The sequence below is a fragment of the Tachysurus fulvidraco genome, chromosome 6, assembly GCF_022655615.1.
Source record: "Tachysurus fulvidraco isolate hzauxx_2018 chromosome 6, HZAU_PFXX_2.0, whole genome shotgun sequence".
NCBI lineage: Eukaryota > Metazoa > Chordata > Actinopteri > Siluriformes > Bagridae > Tachysurus > Tachysurus fulvidraco.
The window spans coordinates 29,983,596-30,011,095 of NC_062523.1; the positions used below are offsets into that span (position 1 = coordinate 29,983,596).

A 27,500-nucleotide genomic window follows, 5' to 3' on the forward strand; every position below is an offset into this window, starting at 1 on the left:
TGTGTGTGTGGGTGTGTGTGTGTGGGTGTGGGTGTGTGTGGGTGTGGGTGTGTGTGTGGGTGGGTGAAGATAGCAGCGTTATCTTTGTGAGGTTGGTGTGAAAATTCCCCAGAAATCACAGCAGAGAAGGGAAGCGAGAGTTAGAGCGAGAGAAAGAGTTAAATTAGGGTCGAGCTCGGGTCAGGACAGGAGGACACACACACACACACACACACACACACACACACACACACACACACACACACACACACACACCAGCTGTTGTCACTCTTCTACTTCAGCAACTCCTCAGCAGAAGTTCCTAAGGTCAGACAGAGCAAAAGGTGTTTGCTGTCAGATGGACCGAAATAACTCCGAAATGCCTGAATGGCTCTGTCCTTGTCCTGTGAAAAAGTCACGTCTCACGATTACACTATTAGAGCATGCTGTGTTTGTCTGTCTGTCTGTCTGTCTGTCTGTCTGTCTGTCTGTCTGTATCACTTCTCCTGTCGGATCTATAAACAGGTCCGGAGCCACGGTCGTGATGTCCGTTCTCTCAAGGTGAGAGAAGATTAATGACGCAGGACACGTGGACACGGATCTGCTGCGGTAATAATGATCACCATGGCTTTTGGCATGTACACACACACACACACACACACACACACACACACACACACACACACACAGTGCAAACACTCAAGTCCATCTCTTTATTAGTAGACTAAAGTGTGTGTGTGTGTACGTTCTAATAGAGTGTATAGACGAGGGGTTAGAGGGCGACCGTGCGTGTGAGCACTAAGCAGCTCAGTGTCACTCCTGAGTGTCAGAAAGTGACACCCTCTTAGTATTCCATTTACAATGCCAGTGTCACACACGCTATTCACTTTTACAGAGCCGTCACTCAAATATGACATCATCATTCAGTAACGAGGCCACGGCTCGTTAGGAGCACTGAAAGCACCTACACCATGTGATCTTTGTGCTGGTTTAGTATTCGATCAGAATTCTTATAAACCTGGTTTTGGGAAAACACACACACACACACACACACACACACACACACACAGACACACACACACACACACACACAAAATAATAAGTTGCTTTATTTGTTAGCACATAAAATTTCAGCAGAGATTAGAAAAAGGAACTGCACGTTTTTTTTTTACAGCCATTCCAAATACGATACTATGAATATTTAAATTAGCCACGCCCACCGACTCCAAACATCTCTCCGCCCTCTTCCTCTGGGACGTCAGCTCCGTCATAGACTGATGTACTCTTACATTTAAACTATTTGCTTTTTTTTTTTTTTAATTACAAGATTATTACATAGCACATAAAGACCAATTAGCTTATTTTTAAACTTATTTATTAAAAATAAAATCGAGCTTATAATGATCTTTTAAAGCATATATATATATATATATATTAAAAAAACTCTCTCTTTTTTTTTTTTTTTTTTTTACATTTTATTCAATTATTCAGTTTTATTAGTTTATTCAAGACCAAATGTCCAATGTCTTTACACATACTTATTTTAAGCATTCAAGTGTCAGGTCATAGCTTATATATGTATATATATATATAGTGCAGAATTCTTATATGTTACTGTGCGAAAGTTTTAGGAAGGTGTGAAAAAAATGCTGTAAACAAAAGAATGCTTTCAAAAATGGAAGCGTTAAACATTTATTTTCTTAAATGAACAAAATTCAGTGAATGAACAAAAGAGAAATCTAAATCTAATCGATATTTGGTGTGACCAGAATTTGTCTTCAAAACAGCAACAATTCTTCTAGGTACACTTTCACACGGTTTGTGAAGGAACTCGGCTGGTACAGTAGGTCATTCCGGACATCTTGGAGAACTAACCACAGATCTTCTGTCGGCTTTCTCACATCCTTCTGTCTCTTCGTGTAATCCCAGAAACACTCGATGACGTCGAGATCGGGGCTCTGTGGGGGTCGTGCCATCGCTTCATGCTGGTTTGAAGGCAAAAGTTAGTAACACCAAATATTGCTTTGATTTAGATTTTTCTTTCGTTTGCTCACTTCACATTTTGTAAATTGACAGAAATAAACACTCGTTATTTATATTTCTGAAAGCGTTCTTTATTTACAGCATTTTTTCACACCCGCCTAAAGCTTTTGCACGGTTCTGTAAATGTTCACCCTATCAGCCGGATCACAGGTTTGCTTCCTGATGATGCAACAGGTATCTCACACACCGAGGTCTCAGGGTAGAAGATGGCACACGCTATCTACTATCAATGACAGAGACGCTAGCCAATCATCTTTGAGCTCATGCATGAGGAAAGAGGATGGATAAACCTTTCACCACATTGTGAAGCAAATACTTTCCCAATGAACTATCATTAAGTAGTAAATATATCATTCACTCCAATGCTCTACATAAATAGAGTAATAGACGTCGGTTTGTTAGTATCGTAATAACTTTTATTCTCTCTCTCTCTCTGTATGTATATATATATATATATGGTGCCATTACTATCCTCTAGACATCTAGACATTATTAGCACTGCTAGTGTTTCATGGCGGCCTGTCGTTTTAAAGATAAAGGAAGATTTTTCGGTCCTTTTTCACCTCCAGCTCAAGCCCACAGAGGATATCGCTTAATCAAGGTGATATCAAGCAGCGTCGCTCTGTGCCATTACTATCCTCCAGACTATCAGTCCTCTATCAGTACAAGACAAACAAGTATACACCCTCTCTCTCTCTCTCTCTCTCTCTCTCTCTCACACACACACACACACACACACACACACACACACACACACACACACACCGAGCAAATAAATATGCATTACAGGAGAACAAAACACATCCTGCTGGCACCGTGGCCATCATTTCTGTGTGATATGTTTGAGGGAAGCACGCATGGATAGGGTGATTATGTGTGATGTGCACACACACACACACACACACACACACACACGCACACACGCACACACACACACACACACACACGAACAGATTGAAGCATTTTAGTCTTTAGTGTGAGTGTGGCTTAGATGGACGAGGAGAGAAACAAAAGGGAATTTAATGACACTGGCATCTGAAAAGGAGAGTGGAGACTGAGTTTAGTCTCACACTGTGCAGCAGACAGATCGGGTGATGGATATAAGTTATCAATCACACCTTACAGTGTGGCACGGCATCACTCAGGGATTTTAAAGACATCTGTATGAGTGTGTGTGTGTGTGTGTGTGTGTGTGTGTGTGTGTGTGTGTGTGTGTGTGTGAGAGAGAGAGAGAGAGTGAAGAAGTCCTTAGGGATCTGTCAGAAGTGTTGCAGAGGAATGCGAAAGATCTTTAAAGTGCCTCTGAATTCAAAAACGAAAACTTTTTGTCAAATTTTTAAATACACACAGCTTGTCTGGTCTAATCAGATATATACATATATATATATATATTTTTTTTTAATGTTTATTATTTATTTATATATTTTTTCTGTTATTTAATATACTTCCAGGGCATATATCTACACAGATGTCTATTGACTTCTTACTTATAAATATGAACAAAATCATGATAATAAATAAATAAATAAATAAATAAATAAATAAATAAATAAAGCACAAAGAAAGAATGAGAATATATATATATATTTATGTAAAAAATTATATAAATATATATATATATATATATATATATATATATATATATATATATATATATATATATATATACACCTGATTAGACCAGACAATGTCTATATATATAATATTATATTTATTTATAATATTTATTATATTATAATATAATATTTCAATATATAAATAAATATATAATAAAATTATATATATATATATATATATATATATATATATATATATATATATATATATATATATATATATATATATATAATTTTTTATTTATTTTTTTCTTTTAATAATAATAATAATAATAATAATAATAATAATGTGCAAAATATGTAACAATATATAAAAGGTAAAATTGAAAGAAAGGGTTTCACACAATAAGTGGGAGTTTGATTTTCTGAACTTTCTGAAGTTCTCAAGGACAACAGTATTAAACAACAGTGTTGTAGAATGAAAACACTACACACCGATAGCAAAGACCTTAAACATCTCCGTCAGTACAAATAACTTGATAACATGCAGGTGGAAACAACCAAAGCCATGCAGAAACCTCTAATGCTATGTAAGATAAGAGAGACGTCAAACAGTGAACTGAAAAGAGTTGCAGGATAACCTGAAAGCAGCAGGAACAACAGTTACACAGCAATGAACTACATCTCAGATATCTCCGATCCTGGACCTCATGCAACACCTTCCTGCTTAAAAGAAGCTCGGAGACGCACAACATGGAACAACATACAGACAAAAATAGAACTCCATTAAAACCATAGTCTCAGTGAAGCATGACGGTGGGAGCTTCATTACATGGAGCTGCTTCTCTGCATCATTGAGGGAATTGAATCAGGGAGCGATCCAAAATATACAGTCACAAGAAATGCAGACTGGTTGTGAAATAAAAAGAAGGTGAAGGTGAAGGTGCCTGTACTGCTTCATCAATCTCTTGTCCTTATTTCTGAAGGGGTTTGAAATTGTGAGTCCATCTGATTGATGATTGTAATTTGTAGATGATTAAGTAAGAGTAAGAATCGTCCAAAAATGTAACCTGAATGCGGTAAAATGTTACGTATTTCTTTCCACAGACATCTAAATGCACCGATGTTGATCATCGGTGCCGTCCAAATACACATTTCCCCTCGACTGCCCCTCCATCTCATCAGCTACAACCACTTCAATATTCGTGAGAGTGTTATTCTGCACCATTGTACCCCGAGTGTCCATTGTATCTCACACACACACACACACACATATACATACATACATGCAGGACATGCTTACGCATACACACAAGTGATGTAGGCTTTTATGTCTGTGTTCAAAAAAATCCCTGGCTCTGAAAGTGCTCTCTCACGCTTTCCCACACACACACACACACACACACACACACACACACACACACACACACACACACACACACACACACACACACACACACACATACACACACTAAGAGCGCCTGCATGTCGCAAGTCTTCACGTCAGGAAACAGCCATTGTTAAACTGTGGCGGAGAGAAAGAGAGAGAGAGAGAGAGAGAGAGAGAGAGAGAGAGAGAGAGAGAGAGAGAGAGAGAGAGAGAGAAGAGGTATGGAACTGTGATAGATGTGTCCCTTTTCCTGTATCCATTTTCTCAGGGTTCTTTTCCTGGGTAAGAAATCTCACACGTACAGAGCATGGTGTTTTAAAATGACAGTAAAAGCCCTCTCCTGTCTTTGTCTAGAAACAGTACAGAAGGATGAAATGTGGGAGAGATAAAAGGATGGAGGGAGTACATCTTTTTGTCTTCAGCCAACTGATCATACTGTCACATGGAAAGAAAAGTTTTTTGTTTTGTTTTGTTTTGTTTGTTTTTTTCTTAAATGGCCATCTCTTTTTCTCTGTATCACAAAAAGTGGTGGAAATTTCTGTGTGGTGACAGAACAAACCAGCTGGAATATAGAAACTGACTCAGATTTTCAACCGTGTATGTGTGTGTGTGTGTGTGTGTGTGTGTGTGTGTGTGTGTGTGTGTGTGTGTGTGTGTGTGTGTGTGTGTGTGTGTGGTTGCTGATACATGAGTAGAAGCCACTGTTGTCCTCAAGATGCCTATGTGGACTCTCTGTGCCATTGTGTGTGCGTGTGTGTGTGTGTGTGTGTGTGTGTGTGTGTGTGTGTGTGTGTGTGTGTGTGTGTGTGTGTGTGTGTGTGTGTGATCTCACCAGGAGAGCTTCTCGCACTGCTGAAAGAAAAGAAAGAAACCAGAGTAAAGTAGAGATAGATACGCAGATAGACTTGGAGGGAGAGAGAGAGAGAGAGAGGGACAGAGGGAGAGAGAGAGAGAGATAGAGAGAGAGAGAGAGAGGGACAGAGAGAGAGGGACAGAGAGAGAGTTAGTTCATTGCTCCTGAAAGCCTAGGCAACATTAGATCACCTTTCTGCTCATTTCAAAGCTTAAAAAATGACCTTTGACCCTCTGCCTGTCTCGGTCAGTCGTCCATACAGTCACTTAGCGATGAAAGTTGAGCCTGATCGCTTACCAACTGTGCACACACACACACACACACACACACACACACACACACACACACACACACACACGCAAACTATAGTAGTGATCAGATTAACATATTTCTGATTTACTTTATGTAGTGGTGTTTCTTATTTGCACACACACACACACGCACACACACACACACACACACACACACACACACACACACACACACACACACACACACACACACACCAGTACACTTTTCCGTAACACTACACAATTATCTGACCTCCTTCACTTAGACTGAGCTACACAAGAACTTAAATTGCACTGTGCCTTATTTCTACACTCATAACTAAACCCCTTCAACCTCCAACCTCAGGAGATGTAAGACCAGTCCTCTGACCCTCCTCCGCCTCCTCTCAACACACACACACACACACACACACACACACACACACACACACACACACACACACACACACACCCTGCCTGAGGGGGTTAAAGAAACTCCTCTCAAGAGCCCCTGCGCTCTTTCTCTCTCTTCCTCTCCTCAATGGCTCTTTGTGTTGCAGCCTCTGGGCCATCAGCATGACAATACCAGCGGGCCAAAGGGTCCTGTGTGTGTAAGTGTGTGTGTGTGTGTTAAACAGACTTTACTATCCGAGAAGCAGGGCCATGGCACCCAGACAGGGGAGGTGAAGCGGGAGAAAAGAGAAGCCCCCTTTGATCAAACGAGCAAAAGACGACCGACTTTTCATTAACTCAACAAGCATGAGCTGCATTCATCTTCAGAAAACGTGGCCAAGTAATCATTTAAAAACGGAGGTTAATAAGTAAATATGAATTTCACCGAAGGGAACGTGAGCCTTTGTGTTGTGTGCAGAGGAGTGAAACACACACACACACACTCAGGTGTTCTGTGGCAGGAAACAGGGACTTTTTAGCAGCTGACTCACTCTGACTCATTTTGTCAGGGTCTCTCTCTCTCTCTCTCTCTCTCTCTCTCTCTCTCTCTCTCTCTCTCTCTCTCAGGAAACACTGTTGTCCTGAGATCGTTCGTTTGAACTCATATTAATCACATTGCTGTCAAACACACACAATGAAGCTGTGTGGGCTTTTGCTGGTCTAACAATGGAGATCAGACCAAGTGGTGTTGTCAGTGTATGGTGGACATGTGAAGGATTGGAGGAAACCTAACAGGATCTTACTATGATCATGTGTGCACTTGTCTAGGGTTATTGATGTACCACAGAGAAAGGCCAGGAGAAAGCAGGACGGAAATGGTGTATCATGTCAGAAGCTATAGTAAGTACTGAATATCGGTAGCACTTTGGTTCTGTTTATTTATTTATTGGTGGCCAAAATTTATTCTGCCACCTCTTATGGGCCATTGAGTAAAATTCTTGACTTCCAACTACTGTAGGGATGCATGAAGTAGGCATGAGAATAATTTTATTTAATTAGCTCAGTTTATGTTGGTTGCTGCTAAGTGCTATTAGCAATGGTCTCTAGGTGTGGTCATTGAAATTGCAGTAAATTGCACCTTGACTTATAAATAATGTGTTAGATCCAAAGCTCGAGTGCTCAGTGCACGCGGACCTGAAGGGCTCTCGGGTTCTCGGTCCACTTGTTCACCTTTGGGTGCACCAGGCCCTCGTTTGTAATCACAATGTCTACTGAGGACGCTCAGGAGGACTATTCACTCTGTCTATTATACATACTGTTAAAATGCCATATGGTGTTTTATCAGGTTGTTCCTCCTCCTGTAGGAAGATGCCGGAGTACCTGCTGTGATATTTTCAATTTCCGATAACTTTTATGCAGGCTATCTGTCACATTATTAGGAACGCCTGTTCCCAATTGCATATTCATGCAGACGTCTGATCGTCCAATCGTGTGGCAGCCGTGCGATGGAGATGGAGATGCAGGCCGAGATTCCGACAGGGCGACAGTTAATGGCGACATCAGAGGAATATGGCCGGGATTTTCTTAGATGCCAGAAAGGATAAACTAACTCCATAAAATCATGCTTTACAACCGTGTTGAGCAGAAACACATCTCAGCATGCACAAAACCTCAAACCCTGAGGAGGAAGAGCTGCAAAAAAAACAAACAAACAAAAAAAAAAAACAGAAGACCACATCAGGTTTCATTCCTGCCAGGGAAGAACAGGAATCTGAGGCTATTATGGATATCCATGACTGCCCCTCCATTAGGCCATGACTGCCCCGCCATTAGGCCACGACTGCCCCGCCATTAGGCCACAACTGCTCATCCATTAGGCCAGGACTGCCCCTGCCATTAGGCCAGGACTGCCTCGCCATTAGGCCACAACTGCTTTGCCATTAGGCCAGGACTGCCCCTCCATTAGGCCACGACTGCCCCTCCATTAGGCCAGAACTGCCCTGCCATTAGGCCAGGACTCCCCTGCCATTATGCCAGGACTCCCCTGCCATTAGGCCACAACTGCCCCTCCATTAGGCCACAACTGCTCCACCGTTAGGCCACGACTGCCCCAACGTTAGGCCACGACTGCCCCACCATTAGGCCAGGACTGCCTCGCCATTAGGCCACAACTTTCCCTCCATTAGGCCACGACTGCCCCTCCATTAGGCCACGACTGCCCCACCATTAGGCCACGATTAATGTGACTAAGTTTTCTTAACATAAGCTACCTTTCCTTGCCAAAATGTGATTTCTTTTAAAGATATAATACGATATCTATATTTAAATATTTTAATTAGTTTAGTGATCGAAAATAAGCTTATAGAAATAGAGCACTAATGCAGAGTAATATTAAAATAAAAACACTGACATACTGCCTCAGGTTGGATTGTTTTGTAAGAGATATATATATAGAAGCGTTTTTGTTTGAGCGAGTGTTGATGCTCTGCGAGTGTCTGTGAGCGATTTTGCATTATTTATCAAAGACGTTTCGCAACAGGCCTCTCCTGCTCTGTCACACAATAACAAAGAAAAACAAGACATCTCTCTTTCTAGGTGCAGACCTCATGAATAATTAAGATGTCAAAACAGAGACTGGGGAAAGTTTTCTCTACATGGGAGTAAGGTTTAGTCTGTAATAACACAATAGTACACACTGTTAGGCTGATTATAGAGCTGCCCGCTGTCTACACAATGAGTTAATGTGGATTAAAGTCAGATTAGTCCGACTGTGCCCTTAGTCGTTAGATAGAGTTAAAGTAATTGTGAGTGTTTAGACCTAAAGTGGAAACTTTTAAATGCAGTATTATTTGGCTTACATTATTGTTTGGAGGCTTTTTCACATCTGGATAAGGCGAAGACTTAAACGGTGAATAATCTTACAAAGGGGGGGGGGGGACAGTTGCTTAGTGGTTAGCACGTTCGCCTCACACCTCCAGGGTCGGGTTCGATTCCCGCCTCCGTCTTGTGTGTGGAGTTTGCATGTTCTCCCCGTGCCTCGGGGGTTTCCTCCGGGTACTCCGGTTTCCTCCCCCGGTCCAAAGACATGCATGGTAGGTTGATTGGCATCTCTGGAAAACTGTCCGTAGTGTGTGAGTGAATGAGAGTGTGTGTGTGTGCGCCCTGTGAGGGGTTGGCACTCCGTCCAGGGTGTATTCTGCCTCGATGCCTGATGATGCCCGAGGTAGTTCGTATAAACGGTAGAAAGTGAGTGAGTGAGTGAGTAATCTTACAAATAACAAGAGGTGATGCTGCTCACATTAGCTAGCTATTATTCCATATGTTTAATTGTTTCGGATTGTTGGAGCATTTTAGTTCAATAATTTAGGTAGACATTTAGTGTTAGGTCTGTAATGAACTCTGACCTGTTGGTTGCTCAGGAGCTCTTGGTCAAACAATTCTACTGGACTACAAACTGTTGTAGAAATGACATTATTTACATTTACATATAAATGAGGATGAGGTTCACTTCGGAGTCTGGTTCCTCTCAAGGTTTCTTCATCATATCATCTCAGGGAGGTTTTTCCTCACCACCGTCACCTCAGGCTTGATCATTAGGCATAGACTTTAGAGATAAATAGTCATTTTAAACTGTAATTTTTTTAATTTTCTTTATGCTTCTGTAAATAGACAGACTGCTTCGAGACAACGTCTATTGTTAAAAGTGCTATACAGATAAATTGAATTGAAATCATTTCAATAGTACACTTTGAGCGCTTCTGACATCACATCGTATGATAAACGAAAAATATACACAATAGAGGATTTCATACCTTCGAAGTCACTCATAGTCGCTAGCAATAAATTATTCGAATCGTACCTGTCGCAAAGCGTATGGACTTGGGGGGAAAAAAAGAGAATCGTATCCGACGAACATCGAGATTTTGCTGTTTTGAAACTCTATAGACGTTCACTGGCTTGGATTTGTACTGATGTGTGAAATCTTTTGCAGTCTGAGCATTTCACTTCAGTGCATTTGAGCTCTGTGCTTGGATTGAATTCTTACTTACTGAAAAAAAAAAACAATTAGGTTTAAATGCAACAAGCTATATGAGCAGATTTAGCGGAGGTTCGTTTACACCCACTGGAGAACCGAGTAGATCCTTATAGGAGAAAACGTTAGCGTTAAAAACGATGGTTTCTAATGGACTTGTTTTTCTGCATTTTTTTCAGCGTTTCTAACTCAGGAGACTAACTCTATTTGGTTTTCCTGCACTTTGGAAGAATCACTCCCCTTAAAGATAAACTTATCACATTTCTATTTCTGAAATATTGCATGTCTTGGTTTATTTTTTGACCGAGCCTTTTAAAGGCTCGACTGTTGGGAAAATGGCTCCGGAATAACACAATGATTTGTGATTTCTGTCTTACGCAATGTACAAAACATTAAAAGGAGGCTTTTTTGAGTAGCTGTGCTGAGTGAATATGCAAAAACATGACTATTTTTGAACTACAAGCAAAAGCAGTTCAGCTTTTAGAATGCTAGTCATGCGTTGGCACAGGGTGGTGCAGCAGGGTTTGTTTTTGTTCCTTTTATTTTGGGTTATTTTTGTGTCTGGAACTATGTGTACATGTCTGAGAGAAATCTTGATTATGCCAACTGATACTATTATGGCATTCATCACGATTTGATCATTTTCATGCATGATGTGTGGAGGGACAACTGGTGAAAGTTGGCACAGTGGCTTAGGGGTTAGATCTTTCACCTCACATCTCCAGGGTTGGAGGTTCGATCGCTATCTTTCCAAAGTGTGTGGGGTTGCCCTGTGTCCCTGGAGTTTTCTCCAGAGACGCCTGCTTCTTCTCCCAAGCAAAATGCCTTTCTAACATGTCTGTATTGAGTGCGTGATCATGGCCCATTAATCGGTTGGCACCTTGTTTCCTACATTGTGCTGCTTGCATAGCTTCCCAATGACCCTGTGTAGGATATGTGTTACAGAAAATAGATGGATGGAAACCTCTTCTAAGGTACAATCTATTAAAATATCACATTCTTATTTCAAAGAGGTTGAAGAGGCTTGGGCACGCTTCATGTTAGCCATGTAGTCCACTACTGAAGGAATTCTGACCAAACTAACCAGGTGTAGAATGAATTCTGACCAATTCAACCCAGTCCTGGAGGAATTTGGAACGATCTCACTGGCTTGTGAAGGGCTTTTGACCAATCTTACCTGATCATAAAGTAATTATGACCAATCTCAGCCACTCCTGATGACATTCTGACCAATCCCAGCCACTCCTGATGACATTCTGACCAATCCCAGCCACTCCTGATGACATTCTGACCAATCCCAGCCACTTCTAAAGTCATTCTGACCAATCCCAGCCACTTCTCATGACATTCAGACCAATCCCAGCCACTTCTCATGACATTCTGACCAATCCCAGCCACTCCTGATGACATTCTGACTAATCCATCTGCTACTGAAGGAATTTGCTCCAAGTCCACTTCTAAAAGAATTCTTTTTAATCTTACCCACTTCTGAATTAGATCAGACCAAAACCACCTACTCATGGATGACAGGAACAGACTGCAACGCACAGTAAAAACAGCAGAAAAATAATTGGTGCCCCCCTGCCCACTCCCCAGGATTTGTAACATACAAGAACCAGAAACCTGGGCAGGAAAAAATCAATACTGACCCTTCACACCCTGGACACAACCTCTTTCAGCTCCTCTCTTCTGGCAGACGCTGTGTTTGCCAAAACTGCCAGACACAGGAACGGTTTCTTTCCCCAGGCCCCTTATCACCCTGATTAAACAACTCACCATAATTATATTCCCTGCTTCATATCTATAAGTACTGCATTAACAGAACTGTCAGTCATCACATCATCCGAATACATTACACACACTACTGAGGTGGTATATTGTACAAAGAGCATAATATTACACAATACTGTTATTTGCACTTTATGTACATAACTGATCAGTCATATATTCTGTATTCATATTTAATACTCATAATGTCTATGTTGTATTACATCGTCTGTATTGTATTGTCTTGTATAGCATCATGTTATTTATGTCTGTACTTTTGAGATTCACGAACAGCTGGAACCAAATTCCTTGTGTGTGCGTCAACAAACTTGGCCAATAAACCTGATTCTGATTCAGATTGTGACCAATCCGACCCACTTCGGACCAATTTCCCCTGGTCCTGATAGAATTCCCACCACTCACAACCATTATTTTAATTTGTTCCTGTAATACCCATAAATTAACTCAATCTTTCGGAATATAAACAAATACACCATTTTAAACCAAAGCTCCCACAACCAGCAGTTACTGAAGACAAATAAGAGATTGAATGAACAAATTAATAAATAATAAATGTTAACGAATATGGCTTTTCTTTGTTTCACAAGCTTTATTTCTGAATCGTATGTCACGGGAGTAACATCTGCCCTCTCACATGACCGTCTATTGTTGCATCCCATGGAAACCCAATCTTATTGCACACTTGTACTTAACAGCCTAATGGTTTTAAAGTGGTGTAATATGACACAGCTTTATTATCCGGTATAAAAGCAGGACACTGGAAATGTAATTTGCACCCTGATTATCGCTGTTAATTGAAGAGCAGGTCGAAACGTCCTTTGCCGTTCATCAGCATTTAACCGCTCTGAAAATTAGCCTGAAATAACATTACAGTTTGCATATAATAATAAAGACATGGTACGGAATCATACATTTTTCTGAACAATACTGTAGTGTGTAGGATATGATAATCAACACTTATTAAGCTCTCAGCTTTAGAGGAGAAGAACACTGCGGGTTAGTTCACGTCCACATTTACGATGATTTTTAACCTTTAATGATTTAACCTTTTTTCAATAATTTATTAAAGGGCATCCCCGCATAATGTTTGTTATGTTTGCAGTTTATTAAGCATTAATTAGGTCATGAGAATTAGATCAGGTGTCCTGTATCTACTATTACAAGTGTAGTACAGGAAGGATGGATCACTATTACAAGTGTAGTACAGTAAGGATGGATCACTATTACAAGTGTAGTACGGTAAGGATGGATCACTGTTACAAGTGTAGTGCAGTAAGGATGGATCACTATTACAAGTGTAGTACAGTAAGGATGGATCACTGTTACAAGTGTAGTACATTAAGGATGGATCACTATTACAAGTGTAGTGCAGTAAGGATGGATCACTGTTACAAGTGTAGTGCAGTAAGGATGGATCACTGTTACAAGTGTAGTGCAGTAAGGATGGATCACTATTACAAGTGTAGTACAGTAAGGATGGATCACTATTACAAGTGTAGTGCAGTAAGGATGGATCACTATTACAAGTGTAGTGCAGTAAGGATGGATCACTATTACAAGTGTAGTACAGTAAGGATGGATCACTATTACAAGTGTAGTACAGTAAGGATGGATCACTGTTACAAGTGTAGTACAGTAAGGATGGATCACTATTACAAGTGTAGTGCAGTAAGGATGGATCACTGTTACAAGTGTAGTACAGTAAGGATGGATCACTGTTACAAGTGTAATACAGTAAGGATGTATCACTGTTACAAGTGTAGTGCAGTAAGGACGGATCACTGTTACAAGTGTAGTGCAGTAAGGATGGATCACTATTACAAGTGTAGTGCAGTAAGGATGGATCACTGTTACAAGTGTAGTGCAGTAAGGACGGATCACTGTTACAAGTGTAGTGCAGTAAGGACGGATCACTGTTACAAGTGTAGTGCAGTAAGGACGGATCACTGTTACAAGTGTAGTGCAGTAAGGACGGATCACTGTTACAAGTGTAGTGCAGTAAGGATGGATCACTGTTACAAGTGTAGTGCAGTAAGGATGGATCACTATTTCAAGTGTAGTACAGTAAGGATGGATCACTATTACAAGTGTAGTACAGTAAGGATGGATCACTGTTACAAGTGTAGTACAGTAAGGATGGATCACTGTTACAAATGTAGTACAGTAAGGATGGATCACTATTACAAGTGTAGTACAGTAAGGATGGATCACTATTACAAGTGTAGTGCAGTAAGGATGGATCACTGTTACAAGTGTAGTGCAGTAAGGATGGATCACTGTTACAAGTGTAGTGCAGTAAGGATGGATCACTGTTACAAGTGTAGTACAGTAAGGATGGATCACTGTTACAAGTGTAGTACAGTAAGGATGGATCACTGTTACAAGTGTAGTACAGTAAGGATGGATCACTATTACAAGTGTAGTGCAGTAAGGATGGATCACTGTTACAAGTGTAGTGCAGTAAGGATGGATCACTGTTACAAGTGTAATGCAGTAAGGACGGATCACTGTTACAAGTGTAGTGCAGTAAGGACGGATCACTGTTACAAGTGTAGTGCAGTAAGGACGGATCACTGTTACAAGTGTAGTGCAGTAAGGACGGATCACTGTTACAAGTGTAGTGCAGTAAGGACGGATCACTGTTACAAGTGTAGTGCAGTAAGGATGGATCACTGTTACAAGTGTAGTGCAGTAAGGATGGATCACTATTTCAAGTGTAGTACAGTAAGGATGGATCACTATTACAAGTGTAGTACAGTAAGGATGGATCACTGTTACAAGTGTAGTACAGTAAGGATGGATCACTGTTACAAATGTAGTACAGTAAGGATGGATCACTATTACAAGTGTAGTACAGTAAGGATGGATCACTATTACAAGTGTAGTGCAGTAAGGATGGATCACTGTTACAAGTGTAGTGCAGTAAGGATGGATCACTGTTACAAGTGTAGTGCAGTAAGGATGGATCACTGTTACAAGTGTAGTACAGTAAGGATGGATCACTATTACAAGTGTAGTGCAGTAAGGATGGATCACTGTTACAAGTGTAGTACAGTAAGGATGGATCACTGTTACAAGTGTAGTACAGTAAGGATGGATCACTGTTACAAGTGTAGTACAGTAAGGATTGATATCTGTTACAAGTGTAAAATATTTTCCTTTGTGAATTAATTAACATTTTGTACACCATAACTAAATAAATCAGGGCTGCTTACGAGCACACAGGTTCACACACACCCTCCATCCTCCTTTCTCACCCCTCCCCTTCTTCGTCGACATAGAACACGAAGAAAGCCGAGATACCCCGAGCCGCAAGGGATTCTGGGAAACTCGTCCACATAGTGCAGTCGCCATATTTGCTTGAAATTGCTAACTTAAAGAGTAGATGGAAAATAACAACATAGCGCCGTTTTATTTGTAAATATCACGTTTGTTAGACGTAGCGAAAAGGGAGAGTTTGCGTTATCTTTGTCTTATTTGTATCTGCAGTTCGCCGGCGGTTTATTTGATAACGTTTGTTTAACCACCGCGGAAATGGGGCGCTCGAGGAGCCGCAGCTCGTCCCGGTCAAAGCACTCGAAAAGCGGCAGCAAGCACAGCAAGAAGCGCGGCAGCCGCTCCAGGTCCCGGTCCAAAGACCACGAGAGCCGCAAGAAACGCTCCCGCTCCCGGGAAGCCAAGCGGAACCGCCGCCGCGAGTCGCGTTCCAGGTCCCGGTCGAACAGAGAGCGGCCCAGACCAACGTCGCCGGTCGACAGAGTCGACATGTTCGGCCGCACGCTGAGCAAACGCACCGCTGCTGAGGAGAAGCAGAGGAAGGAAGAGGAGGAGAAAAAGGCTGAGATGGAGAGACAGAGGAAGATGTAAGTGTGTGTGTGTGTGTGTGTGAGACATGCTAACGCGTTAGCATATGGTTTCAGTCGCTTGGACAATAACATGGGGACTTTTGTAGCACATGCTAATGCTAACTGTTATTAGGCTGCGTTATTACCAAAACCCCACCCGTATTAGGTACAGCTTTCTCTCTGCGCCAGATTGGCTTGATTATACTAATAACCAAGCCGCTGATTGGACAGAAGATGTGTCACTAAGGCAAGGGGCGGGGTTTATATATAGAACCCTGGTGATGGCAGTTCTTTAGTGCAGGGTTTCTAAATTCACCTTAAAAACTTAATTACTGATTGACTTGATCTGATTAGATAATTAGAGCATTAAGGGTTTTGATTATACTTTTATTGTCCTTCTGAGGAAGGAAGTGCATTATGCAGGTGCTGTTAGTGTAAAGTACAATAAAGGTCCTTTAGTGTATAGTTTTCAAGTGTAATGTGAATAATTTTGATAATTGAGGGTTAACATTTTGGTCACATTGACAAAACGCGATGACGTACCCGCTGATATGCTTCACAGACCCGTGCAGGGCCCCGGACGCTGCTCTGAGAACCACTGTGATAGCAGGTGACTATAAAGACTAGAGATTTATGAAATTATATGAGAAACTTGACTAACCGCTGAATTTTTTTCAACAGTAACAGAAAATCTCCCAACACACCAGCGCCCTTGCGTCCCCTTTTAAATTCAATCTAATCTAATATAATAGAAAGCAATCAATTTAATCACTACTTATTTACTGAATTGCTTCACAGATGTCACACATCGTAACCTAATTAGTTGTCGGTGCGAGTCGACACACGTTCTGAACCCTTATCTTAATACGTTTAGGTTTCTTCTTTGTTTTCGAGCACAGCTAATGTGTCCTGAAGAGGGCCAGCAGCCAAGAAACAAAGATGCAGAATCTAATAAGGAACAGGATGTGAGACAGGCGGTTAAAGTGTAAAGCCTGGTGCATTAAGACTTTAGGGCTGGCTTTAGGCTAGACCATCTGAATCTTAAAAACACTCTGTTCGTGTTTGGTCCGGAGTGACTCTGACCCTGGGGCATGGCTCGTGTGACCTGTGTTCCGTGCATGTCAATAAAACTAGGAAATGGGACACTGTAGACGGTCTGCAGCCTTATTTTCCCCTGGGTCGTGTCCTGAAATCGAATTTTACTCTTTTGTTTTTAATATATAAATAATCCTTGAGTGTGTCCAAGCTGCTTAGGCAGAATGACTGGGAAAAGACAGCTGGCAGCAGCACATGTCCATTTCCTTTAGGATTACGATTAAATAAAAAATGTTAGTTTATGTGTCATTTAGACAGTTCCAAGAAAGTAAGATGTACTCAGAAAAATAGCGTATTTATCAACACGTGTGTGTGTGTGTGTGTGTCTCGCTTCAGCCGTCAGCAGGAGATAGAGGAACGTCTGATCGAGGAAGAGACTGCACGGAGAGTGGAAGAGCTGGTGGCACGGCGTGTGGAAGAAGAGCTAGAGAAGCGGCGCGACGAGATCGAGCGCGAGGTGCTACGGCGTGTCGAGGAGGCCAAACGCATCATGGAGGCACAGCTTCTACAAGAGCTCGAGAGACAGAGGCAGGCCGAGTTGAGCGCACAGAAAGCCCGTGAGGTAACGCTCGGTCGTTTGGAACGGCCATGTCACCCGCCGCCGTGGCACAACCCGACATGCACCAACTCAAGAGAGGGCACAGGGAGAACGTGAGAATAGGTTCATCAGCGTAGATCAGTAGATTTAGATATCATACTAAATAAGCCATACATCTAGTTGTTGTGAGCAAGAAGTACAGAACTTGCATATGTTTAAAACAAAAGACGTACACGGTGTTGGCTTATCGTCTCTAGTTTCGTGTCTTTAGACAGTCGGGAGAACGCGACGAGAGAAATTACTGTAGAAGTGGAGCAGATCATGCTGGGCGTGCTTGAGGATGTGCAATGCAAAGGTTGTGTCACGGCCGCGAGATGTTAATCATTTCTTTTCCTTTGTCCCTCTTTTCCACCTTCCTGGCCTTCACTCTTGATACTTTTGCTCTCTTATTTTTGTCAATGTACTTCTCCTGTTTTTCAATAAATAAAAAAACAAACACAAAAAAAAAACTAAAAGAACACTGATATTTTGGGTAGGCTTTGTCTTTGTTCTTGAATATGCTTTCATGTATTTTTTCTGACATTAAATGATCCGTCTTTTTGTCGTTAAAACCCGTAAACAAACTGAAATAATTTTTAAGCGGATACGTAAAATAAATGTGTTTTGGCATCTAGATCTATGTAACAAAAGCAGGTTTTTTTTTTTATATCGAGTCATTAATCCTGACACTAATTCTCCTCCCGATTCAACACCCCCCGGTCCTGTGGGTCAGCACTAACGGGGTTAGATATGTGCCCTTCTGCTGCCCAGTCCAATTCAGACCGGTTAGATTCAGGGCTCAGACATACCAACATGCTCTATTTACCACATGATCTTGCTTTGTTTGCCAGCGTTTCCCTTTTTTTTTTTTTTTTTAAGTGTAGGAATAAATCACTGAAGCAAAATAGTAAATCCAGCTCTTTTTCTTTTCTTTCAAAACTTAATCTCTATTGGAGAGTATATACACATTCTCACATTTTCCTGTCTTTCTTTTATATATTCTTGTTTGTTTTATTTTTTTTTTAATTCTTATTTATTTAATAATTTACTGTCTCCTAACCACATTTATTTTTTCTTTATCACTTACTTTATTCATTGTTAAAAGTGCAGTATTGTAAATGTACTTCTGTGTCTTCACGACTTGCTTTTCCTCAGGAAGCTGGTTTTCGTACACACACACGCACACACACACATGTACAACAAGAGGTCACGTAGTACACACACACACACACACGCACTCACTCTCTCTGTAGCCTCTCCACTCAGTTTCTACACTTACAAACAGATATTTCATGTAACGAATGATCGCATTTTTGTGTTCCTGCAGTTGTTAACACCCTTTTAACAGTAAAAGCCTGACGTCCCGCGATTGTTCATGTCCACACATGGTAATGTGTTTTACTTCCATTCTTCACTCTCCTGTCCAACACACCATCACTTTGACTTTACTGCAATGTGATATACTGCATGTGGTGTTGCTGTGTAAGAGCACTAGCTCGTGCTAGCGGCTCAGAGCAGAGATTTTAAAGGGGAAGCGCAGCGCTGTCCAGGACGGGACACACGCGGGACCAGGCAGTAAATACACCCTTTAATCATCAGTTGTGTAGGTACAGTGCACAGTCAAAGGAAAAAAGCGTAGGTATACAAGCATTGGTGAGCTACTACTATTCAATCTCTCCTTTGTCTTATTTACTCAAGTCTTTTTTTTTTTTTTTTTTTTTTCTTCTTCTTCAAAAAATGTCTTGCTTATCAATGGTGCTAGTTTAGAAAATTAAAAAAAAAGATATATCTCTATATATATCTAAAGAAATAAACAGTCCTGATTGATTTTTTTTTTATTTTTTTTTATCATCTTCAAACAAGACTCTTCATTAGTCCGTGTTTGTTTCTGTATGCGTGTTCATGAATGTGTCTCTGAATGTTTGAGTAAGACTTTGTGGGATCTTAAACGTGTGATTGAAGTCAGCGACGGGAGGGTTTTTGAGCTACGGCGCAAAGGGAGAGATACACGGGGGGTTAATTCTATGCATTTTTTCCTTAAGATTCTACCGTTTTGCTGATATGTGCTGAACGTGTGTGAGAGTGAGTGTGTGTGTGTGTGTGAGAGGGGGAGAGAGGATGAACGCGTTTGTGCTGTGAGCGTATCTGGTTGGCACTGTGTATGGATCGAGTGGAGCGTGTGTAGGAGTGTTTGCACGTGATGCTGGATGGATGGAGGTTTGCTTTCAGGGAATCGCTTTGCTTGGCCTAACATGTCACCGTGTCACCCCTGTAGGAGGAAGAAAAATCCAAACGGGAGGAGCTGGAAAAAATTTTGGAAGAGAACAACAGAAAGATCGCTGAAGCACAGGCTAAGCTGGTATGTGTAATACACTCGCACACGGGGGGACACAATAAAATAAGGGGGTGGAAATATAATAAAATGATGATAATAATAATAAATGCACAAAATCTCACATGACTTAAATTATAATTATACTTTTATTCAAACAAGATTTATCTGTGAATAAAATGGCATTATTATTATTAATATTATTATTTTTTTTATTATTTTATAATATGATTTAATTCATATTCTATATTATTTCATTTGTTATAATTAAATTGAACCTGCCTAAAGCATGAAAGGGGCTTTGTGAGGTCGACGAAGACATCCGTACTCCTGCTCCTTTATTTTCTATGCTTTTTATTTTTCATAAATGTCCCAGCTCTAAAACAAAGCAAAGTAAATGCCATTCAAACGTGTTGAACGAACCGAAGCGGCTTGTAGCTTTATCCGTAGCTCGATCTGTCCGTCTGTAATTAAACGAGGAAACGACGGTGTCTTGTTCTGAAATTATTTTTCCCCTCAGGAGTTACTGTAAAATGAGTTACTCCACTGTGTTAAACTGAACTACACTGTATTTAAGTTTATTTCAAGACCGCACCAGATGATTGACCGAACGTTTCTCCGCGAAAGAACGACGACTAGATTAAATTTGTTCATTCTAATTTTATTTATTTATTTATTTTTTAAATTCCTACTGAGACCTTTACACATTTTTCTTCTTCTTCTCCAAAATAATTTTATCTACACATTTCACGTTGAACTTGATCCCCGAAGACGTTACTCGAGTACGCGATATCAGAGCCGTGACGGAGCACAGACGTTGCGCTCTGCCGTGCGTTTCTCGAGATAAGACGTACGATTAGACAGCCTGCAGACTCCAGTTGAAGATCTAAAACCATGCGAAGATCGCAGAACACGAAATGTCTCCTTTCTTTTAATACGGCGATCCTAAACTCAGCAATCCTGTAGTGCTTAATCTATAGGTTTAAGCAGAGCTTTGTTGCTTGTGTGATTATTAATATATAATCTATTTCTTTTTATGCTATATATATATAATATGAGACAAGCATTAAGCAGCATACACGGTATACTGGGGATATTTGGTAGGTTAATATTTTTAGAACCATGAGTTTCTTATGTACTGCTCTTGACTTCTCAGCTATGTGCTTGGAATGTGTCCCATCTCGGTTTGGGTGAAACCATCTGCCGTTTAACGTAAACTGGTTTTGTCACTCTGTTTCCACCTGTACAAGTGTGTTTAGCTCTGTGTGTGTGTGTGTGTGTGTGTGTGTGTTTGCTAGGCTGAGGATCAGCTGCGCATAGTTGAGGAACAGCGAAAGATCCATGAGGAGCGAATGAAGCTGGAGCAGGAGAGACAGAGACAGCAGAAGGAAGAGCAGAAGATCATCCTGGGGAAGGGCAAGTCCCGACCTCGTCTCTCCTTCACGCTTAAAGCCACAGACTGATCGCCCACTACAACCCTCACTTCGGTTCTTCGTGTCTCTCTCTCCGTCTTTCTCTCTCTCTCTCTCTCTCTCTCTGTCTTTTCCTCTCTCTCTGGAAGATAACTTCATGTTGAAGCGAATCTCCAGACTTTTTTTTTTTCAAAGAGCGACGACTTCTTCTGCCCTCCGTGTCTCTCCTCTGGGTTCGACCAAACTTCACAAACCTCCAGTTGGGGAAACGTTTCACAACTTCACACAATTTCTCCCTGACTCAAGGCTGGACTTTTGCTGCCACCTCCACGGACTTTCAGTTTTAGCGGCTTTTATGTTTTGACAGTGCTGTGTATAGGATGCTTCCTTTTCTCCAAGTATGGGGAAATCCATTTTGTTTTTACTGGATCGCAAAAGCAATGATGTGTGTGTGTATGTATGCGTGATTTGTGGTCCATTGATTTTTGAAGACTCGATCACACGTTCGTTGTCCACATCTTGAAGCCATCCATTTGTGTGACAGGGGTAAAGATACATCAGGATGTAAATGGTGTGAGGGTCATAAGAGATGTAACATGACGAGTATGTATGTAGTATGGGGTCAGTTGATTTTTTTTTTTGTGTGTGTGTGTGAACATAAACCATGGTGAGATTTGGAATGACCCATCCTCCTCCACCGCGCTCTGCAAGTCCTATTAATTGCAGTATGTCCTGTTTTGATTCTGACCTTTTGATTCGGTGCATTTGTGCATAAGTTCTGACAAAACGGTGGAAGAGTCGTGTGCTGACTGCTGATTCGGATTCGTTTAGACAGTTCGTATGAGGGTTATGCAAATGTCTACTGTTCGTACAAGGAAATCAGGAGATGCAGGTAAGGACGGTTAGGGTGTGTGTGTGTGTGTGTGTGTGCGCGCGTGTGTGTGTGTGTCTGTATGTATGTTAGGAGCTAGCTTATCATATTGTGGACAATTTCCTTCTGTCTTGTAAATTGGAGCTGAGTCGTTCATTAATAAATTCTGCAAAGAGGTTGCCGTGTCAGATTCACCTGACGTCTTCTCTTTCCGAATTCTAATCTTCTGTCTTTTGTTTTTTTGGAACAAATTTCTTGGAATTCCTCCTCACACTCCATCAGTAATCAATAAAAGGTCTGCTCCGAGGCAACGTTCTGGTCTGTGTGGTGCCCGGGATCTCAGTGAAGTACATGTCACGTAAAGTACAATATGTTGTGTTCTTCCTTTCATAGGCCGTGTTACTAACGAACAGTCGTTATATTCGTGTAGCAGGTTCTCAAAAAGTTTGTGCTCAAATGAATTTCTACCAAACATAAATATCACCATGTATAAAGTTTCTTAAACCGATGAACAAAAGTGATGCATCTTTAAATGACAACCCAAAACCAACACCCTTCTCTGTGTGTTAAAAAATACTTTAAACTGAAAAGAAACAAAAAAAAAATCATTTGAATAAAATCGTGAACAATTTTAACAGCAAAATACTCTGAGTTTGTAAATTTAATGTAAAAAAAATTAAATAAAAAAAAAAACAAGTAAAGATCACACTACCTGTGATGTGTCCTAATATATCATGGTACCGGTATATAGTTTTATCACCCAGTCCTCTGCAGCTTCTGTGTATACTATACTATATGTGTTCAGGATGGATGTGGATTCATCCAGCAAAATGACCGACTTCACAGTTTACACAATGGCTAGTGATCTTGCTTGTGTACTTCGTGTATTCAGAGCTCACATCCTGTCTAGCTTGTGTATTACTCGAGATTTACACTTGGAATACGCACTCGATCACTTCAGTGTTAAATATTCACTGCCCTCGCTGGAGACTGAATATCACACGTGATGGGACTCTTTGAAGGACCCGACAGAGCTTGAAGTGCGTTGTTGGTGTTATCTCTGGTCTCACAGATGATCATTAATTAACAGTGACACCCCCGAAGAGCTGTTCCAGTGACGGATGGAGACACGCACAGGTCTCCTAAGAAAACGTGTTCGGTCAAGCCGTGAATAATGAACGTGTTAATCCGCGCGCACTGGTACGAGCCGCTCCCTGTGTCCAGCATTACAGATGTTAAATGACGCATGGAGATTTGAACTTCTCAGCTCATTCGGAGTTTATAAAAAGGGCACTAACATGTTTTTCTGTGTGTATTTGATCCCGAAGGGAAGTCTGACCCATGCGCGAATCTAGATCCTAACAGGGGCGCGCAGCTGCGCCAACACAGCAGTAACTCAAACCCGGGAGCGCGCAGAAGCTCCATCAGGGTCATCACGTCACATCACATGAGCTACATCTCAATATTTTTTTTTACTCAAGGCTATAAAATAGACATTAACGGTTTAGGATATTTCTGTTTAGTGTTTCTCAACCGCCTGAAAATCACATTTGGAGGCGTTGGTGTCAGTATGGAAACTTTAAATACGCACAGATTTACGCTTGATTTTTCCTACTGTCGGATTGTCTAAAATTCGTGCCTTTGTTATAGAATGTTTCTTGTTGTGAAGTTGATCTGGAGACCGATACGATTTATTTGAGTTCGTTTCCATGGTGCATGCAGTAAAAAAAAACGTGGCTCCAATCACCATCACACAACTTTGTGTTAGACATCACTGAGCATTTAACAGGAGAAAATTTAGCATCTGAAACATTTAACCTTTACTTGCATTTGTCTTTGTAGTCATCATACAATCTGATGAACATTTGTTAGTCTACAAACTTCCCCCATGAAACTCACTAGAAAATATCAGAAAATCTAAGCTGCAATATTAGTTTCATTTAGTTCTACATATAGAGTTAAAACGACGGAGTTGGTTATTTTAATGCATTGACTTTATTAGCAAACACTTTATTTAACACTTTAGAAATGACTGCATTGACAGTTTCTGTAATAAAAGTATTAGTTACAGTAATGCAGCTGTAATAAATGTACAGTAATAAAATACCACTTACTGCAATACAATTCTAATACAGTTAAATAAATCAAATATGAATTACTCTAATAAATTTCTAATACACTTACATTCATAAAAAATACTTCATTTAATTAAACCATTCAAAATCCTGAATATTAAAAAAATCTTTATTATAACACCAGAAATTCCCATTGAAATCCCACAAAAAACTGCTTTTATCAGAAATCAGATAAAAGTTTATTGGGGAAATAATCTTAATAATCTTACAGGTTATGGAAAATTGTACAATGTGAAAAGGACTGTTTATATCAGTGGTTATATATCAGTGTGTTTATATTAGTGTGTATATGAATGAATGAATTAATATTAGTGTTTTTATATTAGTGTTTTTATATTAGTGTGTATATATTAGTACATACTTACACATTTAGTCCCTATGGACAACTAACTGTGTTACAGTAGTGTAAAAGTGTGTGGTGTTGTTGTTCTGACGCTCTTATAAACTCTGCAGTGTTTGGAGTGAATTATCTGGTTTATTTTAGGGACAATTGGAGCTCATGGTTTCCTCCTGTCTTCTGCCCCCTTCATCCTGTCCTTATTCACCTCCGTCTTCTTAGAGTGAGAACTTTAATCTTAGCGTTACAGACATGAGGACATCAGTGAAGACGGTAAAATTAACACCTGGCCACTAAACACGCATCATAATTACACCCGGCTTTCACACCACACTTTAATAAACGACCGCCTACCTGAATTAAGATAATACACACAGCGGCGGCACTTCACACACCTCTGTGTGTGTGTGTGTGTGTGTGTGTGTGTGTGTGTGTGTGTGTGTGTGTGTGTGTGTGTGTGTGTGTGTGTGTGTGTTCGGCCTTTAATTATCTCTTCACTGCGGAATCTGCGGCAGTTTGCAGATGATCAGACCTTTTGGTGATACACACCTATTAAAGCAAATACACACGGGGGCTTAAGGAAGGGCACCAACATGGACATTACACTTAATGTAGTAGTAGTAATAATAATAATAATAATAATAATAATAATAATAATAATAATAATAATAATAGTGATAATAATAAATAAGTAATAATAAGCGATAATAATAATAATAACAACAACAACAACAACAACAATAATAAATGAATAAAGAAATAAATAATAAACGTAATAAATAATAATAAAGTAATAATAACAAGAATAATAATAATAATAATAATAATAATAATTGTGGTTAAAAGAAGAACAAAGTTTATAAATGAGTCTATGATAAAAACAGATCCTACTCTAGTTTACTCTCTAAATTAAACAAGAATGTAGTTGTTTTATTGTCTTTCTCACAGTTCTTTTTTTTTAACCTCTCCCAGGTTTTATTACTCACATTACAGCGAAAACACTGGGTGAAGTCCTCACTTCCTTCCTCCGGCACTGTGGGACTCACCGCTAGTCGGCGCTGTTGTCCATCTGATGATTAACACTCGAACCCAAATCTGTACATTTCTGTTCTGCTGATTAGCACGCTGAAGCTGGAGAGTGTGTGTTCCCCCTGAATAACACCCAACACACATTTGTGCATTATTTGTGCAACTTTGCAGGACAAATCAGAGCTCATTCACCGCAGCATTGATGTTCACTCCAAATGGCGCAGTAACAAAAATCCCACATATTAAAATTTCTTGTCCCTAATTCCATTAAGCTTTGACCGTTTTTTTTGCGCACACACACACACACACACACACACACACACACACACACACACACACACACACACACACACACACACACATACTCATACTCACACTAACACACTAACACACATACACGCGCTTGATTTGCTCTACAGCCCCTGGTTTTCGCCGCTCGAGCCGTTGCTGAGCGACCGTTTGATTGACAGCTTCGTTTCCCATCGCTTTCGCCGGTCTGGCCAATAAGCTGCGTTGTGGGAGGAGCCTGCTCAGCGCTAGCTCCGCCAAATATTGGGAGTCTCAGAAGCATCGCGGTTTTGAACAGACCGACAGTGCACAGGCGCGCGCGCTCCGTCTCCTCGTACACTTTCTCTCCGGACCTGCGAGGCTCGAGCGACCCGTGACAACTTTCATTTAACTGCGCCTTTTTTCCATTTACATTATTATTTTTTTCTTTACTTTCACTCATTTCTCATTATTATCATTATTATATTGTTATCGTTTTCAGTCCGCCGTTACCGTACCGGAGCTCGCGCACTTCTCTCCTATACGGAATACCTTGTGCTGGTTTTGCGCGCGCGCTCCTCTCTCTCTCTCTGAGTGTGTGTGTGTGCGGTGCATTTGGGATCGTTACCCCCTGGCCGTGTTCTTCTCCCATGCTGAAGTGACCGGAGGATTAAGTTGATGGTTCAGCACATCTCCACACGGGATAATGTACCTGTCCTCTTCCTGTCTGCACGCTACAGGCCCGACGGAGACAGCTGAAACACACTCGGCTTTACTTTAACTCCTGTTATTTCCTCATCCCCTTGTTTGTGAATGAGAAACTGAGCTTTGGGTCAGTGCGCGAGGCGCAGCGCCGGGATGCTCCACCCGTAACGGGCTTTACTGTCGCACCTGGAGGCAGGATATCAGGAGCTGGGATTGTCGTCTACACTCCTCAGGGGAGCTGCTTTTATTCTGCTGATATTTCTCTGTTGTTTTCACTATTGTGAGACGGATTTAGAGGTCATGGGGGAGTCTCTGTGGACCTACTACTTTGGGGTGTTGGTGCTCGCGTGCAAGGTGAACGCCACCGTGCTGGAGTCCATCTACTGGAACACGACTAACACCAAGTAAGTCTCTGTGTCTGACTGTGTGTGTGTGCATGTGTCTGTGTGTGTGTCTCTGTGTGTGTGTGTGTGTCTATGTGTCTGTGTGTGTGTCTCTGTGCGTGTGTGTGTCTCTCTCTTTCTCGCTCTCTCTCTCTCTGCTGCATTAAACAGTATCTCTCAGTAACATTAGGCCTTCATCCCGTCATGT

The 27,500-nt window shown here is 40.9% G+C and overlaps 2 protein-coding genes across 5 annotated transcripts in view; both read left to right on the forward strand.

Annotated features, from left to right (window-relative positions):
* The first annotated feature begins 15,602 nt into the window (after positions 1-15,602).
* Positions 15,603-22,612, forward strand: arglu1a (arginine and glutamate rich 1a). Of its 4 annotated transcripts, XM_027152438.2 has the most exons (5): positions 15,608-16,167; positions 16,712-16,759; positions 17,581-17,806; positions 20,097-20,180; positions 21,452-22,612. In XM_027152438.2, exons 1-5 carry the CDS (start codon positions 15,839-15,841, stop codon positions 21,614-21,616), a joined length of 852 nt encoding a protein of 283 aa, XP_027008239.1. In that variant the 5' UTR covers positions 15,608-15,838; the 3' UTR covers positions 21,617-22,612. The 4 variants fall into 4 exon arrangements, 2 of the variants coding, with proteins under 2 accessions (XP_027008239.1, XP_027008240.1); XR_007140932.1 differs by lacking the exon at positions 21,452-22,612 and having other exon boundaries at positions 15,603-16,167; positions 17,581-19,456; positions 20,097-20,126; XM_027152439.2 differs by lacking the exon at positions 16,712-16,759 and having other exon boundaries at positions 15,610-16,167.
* A 3,918-nt stretch (positions 22,613-26,530) lies between these two features.
* The window catches only part of efnb2a (ephrin-B2a), a 17,767-nt gene continuing 16,797 nt past the window's right edge, over positions 26,531-27,500 (forward strand). The window contains exon 1 of the mRNA XM_027152445.2: positions 26,531-27,313. Coding sequence (XP_027008246.1) covers positions 27,210-27,313 — 104 coding nt within the window. The 5' untranslated portion in view covers positions 26,531-27,209. The remainder of the gene's footprint in view (positions 27,314-27,500) is intronic.

Coding starts and splice junctions, on each gene's coding strand:
- arglu1a (XM_027152438.2), top strand. CDS start 15,839: ATGGGGCGCTCGAGGAGCCGCAGCTCGTCCCGGTCAAAGCACTCGAAA. Junction 16,168..16,711: donor ATGGAGAGACAGAGGAAGAT/GTAAGTGTGTGT, acceptor TATGCTTCACAG/ACCCGTGCAGGGCCCCGGAC. Junction 17,807..20,096: donor GCGCACAGAAAGCCCGTGAG/GTAACGCTCGGT, acceptor TCACCCCTGTAG/GAGGAAGAAAAATCCAAACG.